Raw genomic sequence first — 5,565 nt, 5'->3', positions numbered from 1 at the left:
TGTCTATTTTCATCATAAACAGTTTAAAAAAACAAAAAACCTGAACAGCTTTCTTACTAGGTTTGTCAAAACATTTGTTCTGGGCAATTCACAGAGAGTCAGACACCTTAATAAAGGAGTCCACGTGAGAAGACCCAAATATTGTTCCCAGTGAATGAGCTCAACAACATCAATCAAGAATTTGTCATATTCAGACATCCCACCTTACCTCCTTTCACACACAAACTTCATTCATGCACCCCAAAAGTAATACAAAGAAGCCCAAGCAGTAGCAGAATATATCAACTTTGATTTCTAGAGTATTTTTAAGTGTTTTGGGCCATACTTTATTTTTCCTTCCTCCCCCACCTCCTTCAAGCATTTAAATCATCTATTGCACACATATATAAGCTCTCATATTAGTGAGACTAGAAGCTGTGAATTCATTCAACAAATCTCCTTGTTCAGAGATTGGCCCAAGCCATTAAAGAGTAACAACATATTAAACATAGAAGTAATGTCCTTCCTGACAGGGCCAGCAGCAGATTTGATACAATGATCTGAAAGGACTATCTGGAAACTGACAGGTCTTGGCTGCAACTTCGACAGAGCTATGAATTCTACTGAGGTGACTCTTGCAAGGTATCAGTGATGGGAAGAAACTAAACTGCATTTTCACACACCCTGGGTGAATTTACTTTCCATTTTTCAGAGAAATCTTGTCAGAACTAAAGATGATGCAGTAATAACCCAGACACAGTTGCTTCTCAGCCCTCCCTCCTATAAGGCTAATTTAAGAACCAGAAAAGGTCAGCATCCAGATAACCTCCAAATTTTGCTCTACAAATACTGCAATATAATACTGCACGACCTTGAAAGACATAATATATTTCATGATAATTAAACACTTCAGATGGACTACCCAAGACTTTATGTCAAACCATAGCACAAAATAGAAGTTTGAATGAATTATCAGTTATTATTGAAATGAATCCTAATGGCTCCATGCTCTTGGTGTTGTGATGTGAAAGGGGAAGCACTTCAAAAATATCAACTTCTTTTATACTCTTTCAGTTGGACTTTCAGAAATTCTGTTCCATTGGCTGTGCAAGTTGGTGTCCTTGTATACAAGCCAAGCATTTCCTGCCCATAAAATCATATTAAGCAAGCCAAATACCTGTAGGGTAAAGAAAATAAAAGGGCAGGGGGGGAAGAAAAAGGGAATATGAAATTTGTTGTATTTGATTGGGTTTTGTTTTTCTTTTTTTAAAAGCCACCAGAATATGCCTTCAAGGCAAACCAGAAAAACACTACCTTTGGCACCCCTTTCATTTGGACAATACATTTTCTCAATCTTCTGAGTATTACAAACTATTTTAACCATTTAACAGAGTTCTTTGTAAACCAGAGAGTCACTCACTCTCTCCTTTGCACAGAATTAGACAAATTCTTTCCAGTCACTGAGCATCTCTGCATATGCACTCTCAGACCACATGAGTAATTATTATTGGGCCAAAGAATAACAGCCTGAGTTTTGAAAAGCAGGATTCACTAGGAAGTTCATACAATAAGCCTAATTTGCTCTGCTGTGAAGGGTTCTTTGTATGAACATGAGCCTCATACTATTTTGTTACAAGGAACCTCAATTTGATGTGTAAAAATGCTCACAGTCAACTAAAAATCTGGGTTCAGCACCAGCACAGCATTTCCTCTTTACTTGTATCAGTCATCAGACCACTTGGGTGGCTCACTAAGATATTTCAAGTTGCTCTTGGCTACAGGCATAAATAGACACACAGATGCTTCTGGTAATGCTGTCTGTAACAGCTCCAGAGGTAGATCCTGCAAGTTTTTTCTCTTTATTTTCTTTAGAAGGAAACTTGTTTCCTTCAAGAAATTATTTGCTCAGTGTTTTACCACAGTATTAATGGACCTGAATGACTAATAACCCATAAAGAAATCTTAACACACAGCAACATATGCAATCAGTAGAACAGGACTCTCAGGTACCATTTGTTGTTTTTCAACACATTTATTGTGCCCATATGGTGGAAGGCATACATACCACAGACACATTCAGAATTCCCATGCTGGTCACAGAAAGAAAGTGGCAAGTTGTCCCTGGTGCTTTGCAAGATTCAATTCCTGGAATAATGCTGGCTCCTGTGGACACCTTGATGTCAGCAAGCGCCTTTGCCCAAACAAAAGTACTGACCAGCCACAGAAAGGCTGTCAAGACACTGATAACCAAGTCCTACACAAGAAAAATACTCATTAATAGGTCAGAAAAATGGAAGAATATATATGAGAGCAAGGCAGAGACAGTATCAATTATGTCACCAAGATAACTGTAGCAGTGCTAACGATCACAAGAAAATTTAATCATTAACAATGTTATAATTACAACTCCATGTTGATAACCAGCTACAAAACTATATGCTTGTGCTTGATAGATGCAAAAGGCAGTCTTAACCTCCGTAAGAAGTTTGTTTCTAAAATCAGATGCCTAGCACTATTTTATGAGGATTTAAGCAAAAGTTAACTAAAGTGAAGGTGGTGGGAGAGGGGCAGAGGATTTAAATCTGGATGTCTGATATGCAAAAATTTGGCTTGAAGGGTCACTAAGTCCATTCTCAAGCATGGTATGAAATTTCTCATTCAGAGCTTCAATACTGAAGGTGACTAAAATTCACAAGGTAATTATTTCCCTCTGCCAATTACAGCAGGTGCTGTATACAGAGAAAATTCTCAGATTAACAGAGGAGGTCCCACCTATGGAACAATATTATATTCAAATGCATGATATAAAAGAAAAGTTGTGGTGAAGGTACTGTTCTCCTGAAAAAGTGAAAGTTCATTCCAGTGCTTCAATAACCACATAAGGTGTGATGCCATGGATAGCCAAGGGCTTTGGGTCCCCTTTTCTGCTTGAGTGCTATAGTAACCAGTCCAACATACTTATGTTCACTCTCCATTTAACTTTTGTAACTACTGGATATCCACCAATCATTCTCATATTCACAATACTTCTCATCTCTTTGTAGTTTCAAAGTAAAAACATTCAAATATCTTAGTATTACTTACAGTTAGTGGAAACTTGTTATTTTGTTGGTACACGTGGTTATATCCAATATATACCACAAGGGCAGTAAGGCAGTAGAGGAACACCAGTGCTGCCAGTGTAACAAAGAACTGTGCAGAAGACGAGAAGTTACCCATGAGGTAGGCATCAGTCCAAGTACCACCACAGCCTTCTGGGTCTGGTGCACTAAATACAACAGTATTCAACCTGTGAAGATTATATCAGTGTAGTCAGAGATTGCTATACAGTGGGAAGCACATATAACTATGCTTCATGCTTCACAGTAACAGTGCTTCAGCAGTCTGATTGTATAAGTTTGCTCTGAAAGATACACATATAAATAATCAGCTATGCAACACAAAGGTTTGTCAAGCTACCTGAAGATTGTGCCTAATCCTACACTGAGATATACAATATTACCTTCAGGAGAAGAATCCTAATCTCATTTTTAGAGCAGCTGAACAAAAAAACCCCTATTTGGAAGCAGACTTAACAATATTGTTTTAGAGACTCGCAGTTAAACAAGGTGATCAGGACTTAAAAGGCATTATAGCTACAAAAAAATTGAAGCACTGAAGCTGAATAAATAAAGCCTATGTGACTAGCAGTGACCACTCTGTGACCAGCACAGAATTATCTCAGATCCCCATTCTCCCCTCCAAATGCTGTTACAATGCTGGATTTCATGACCAAATTCTGCACTGTTGTAGTAGTTTTAACTGGGTGGCCACAGGATCAATTTCTGTATTTATGTTCTTACATTTATTGAACACGTATGGAACACCAACCCTGCACTCATCATAGGTGTGCAGCTGCAAGAGTAAAGAGGAAGCCTTCTTCTTCCTGCTCCAGGAAAGGAGCTTGTCTCTACAAGAGTACTGCAGTGACACTGAAGTATTTAGGCTTTTTGTGCCCAACACCCTTACCAAGATAAGGGTGGAATAAACTGAAAAGACTTTTCCATTCAGTTTTTGAACAAAAATAGGATAAAGGAGCATTCAAAATAATCTTATCTGGGCCTCCAATGCAGCTACAAATTGATGAAGAATTAGGCTGCTAAAATTGATTGTGTTGTTTTGCTTACTAATTACTTTCTACAACATTCATGCACTGCTAGACTAGAGTGTAAGGTAGAGTCAAAGAGAGCATAACACAGTCTACTGCCATTTCTACCTGCTTCTTCCTATAGGGCACTAACAACTACAGTGCTTTGAACAATTACAACTAAATGTTCATTTGTTGCTGCTACAGAGCAAGCCAGAAGTTTCCCATCTTCATTTATGGAGTAAGTACATAGTCATAAGGAGACAGATGGGGAAAAAGGGAATAATAAATAATTATCAAGTAATTACTGAAGAGCTAATGCTCACCTGAATGGATAAGCAAAAGCAGCTGTAATTGTTTTGTTTACCACACCTTTGCAGGAAACCAGAAGTGTAGTTTCACCTTGAAAGCCTCCACATGTGGCAAAAGCAAAGATGGCAAGAATCTACAGGAATTAATACATAGACACATTAGTGCACACCACTAGAGCTCAAAGGAAGCAAACTCAACATTTAGCTGAAATAGCAGCAAAGTTAGCAAAGCTGAAGTATGAAGTGATGTCAAGAATAAAATGCTGAGTTTCTAAATTCCAAAAGCATAAGCAATACTGCTAACCAAAGCCCACTTGAAAATGCTTTCTGTTTAATTTCATTTGAACAGAAAAAATTTTGGGTTTCTATTTTGTTGGCTTTTTTAATGCTAACAGCCAGCATAGTATTTCTTGCAGTGGATAAAGGAAATATTTTTACAGTCTTGCATATCCACAACTATAAATTCAAGTAACTAGAGAGTATATGCTCAAAGTATCACACATCAACCTGACTCTATAAATAACTCTTATTTTCCTTTTTTTCACTATCCAGACCCTAAACCCCCAATCATCAGAACACCCAGCATCACAAGCTGCTGTAACACACTTGTAATTAACACATCAAGCTTACGTATTTGCAATCCAAGGGCTTGGCTGAGGAGCAGCCCAGTGTTGGGCACCCAACACCAGCAACCTGGGGCAGGCTCTGTCAGCCCAGCAGCTCACACCTCTCCAGGGGTATCCAGCCCAGGCACAGGAGCAAAGCCAAGCCTAGGGCAGCAAAGGAAACAGCCCCCCCATGCCCCTCCAGCTCTACTCACCCATTCAAGGACCTTCACAAAGCCCAGAGGCTCCAAGAGCATGCTGAAGTCCACCCTCAAGCCCACCATCATGGGAGAGACCAAGGCAGCCAGCAGGAACCAGAACAAACACCAGCCAACTGCTTCAGCATCCCCGGCACCTCCATATAGAGGCACCCTGTGCCACACCCCATCACCTGGAGATGGGGATGGACACACCCACAGACACTCAGCTGGGACTCTTCAGTCCCAGGCCTTGTCTGTGGGATGGGGAAATGATGCAGTGACTGTCACAAGGGGGTACAGCATTGGCCATTTTGTGCAGTGAGGCAGCAGTGATTTCTTCCTCT

General features: G+C 39.7%; 1 protein-coding gene across 1 annotated transcript; it reads right to left on the bottom strand.

Moving 5' to 3' along the window:
- Positions 1–1,039: 1,039 nt before the first annotated feature.
- On the bottom strand, positions 1,040–5,308 carry SYPL1 (synaptophysin like 1; the record flags this gene model as incomplete). The annotated part of the gene is made up of 5 exons (XM_082279863.1): positions 1,040–1,156; positions 2,045–2,233; positions 3,064–3,268; positions 4,432–4,550; positions 5,237–5,308. 5 exons carry the CDS (start codon positions 5,306–5,308, stop codon positions 1,040–1,042), a joined length of 702 nt encoding a protein of 233 aa, XP_082135989.1.
- Between the last annotated feature and the right edge of the window lie 257 nt (positions 5,309–5,565).

Source organism: Coloeus monedula (assembly GCF_965178545.1).
Source record: "Coloeus monedula genome assembly, chromosome: 4".
Lineage (NCBI taxonomy): Eukaryota > Metazoa > Chordata > Aves > Passeriformes > Corvidae > Coloeus > Coloeus monedula.
This window is presented reverse-complemented; position numbering and strand designations above follow the sequence as displayed.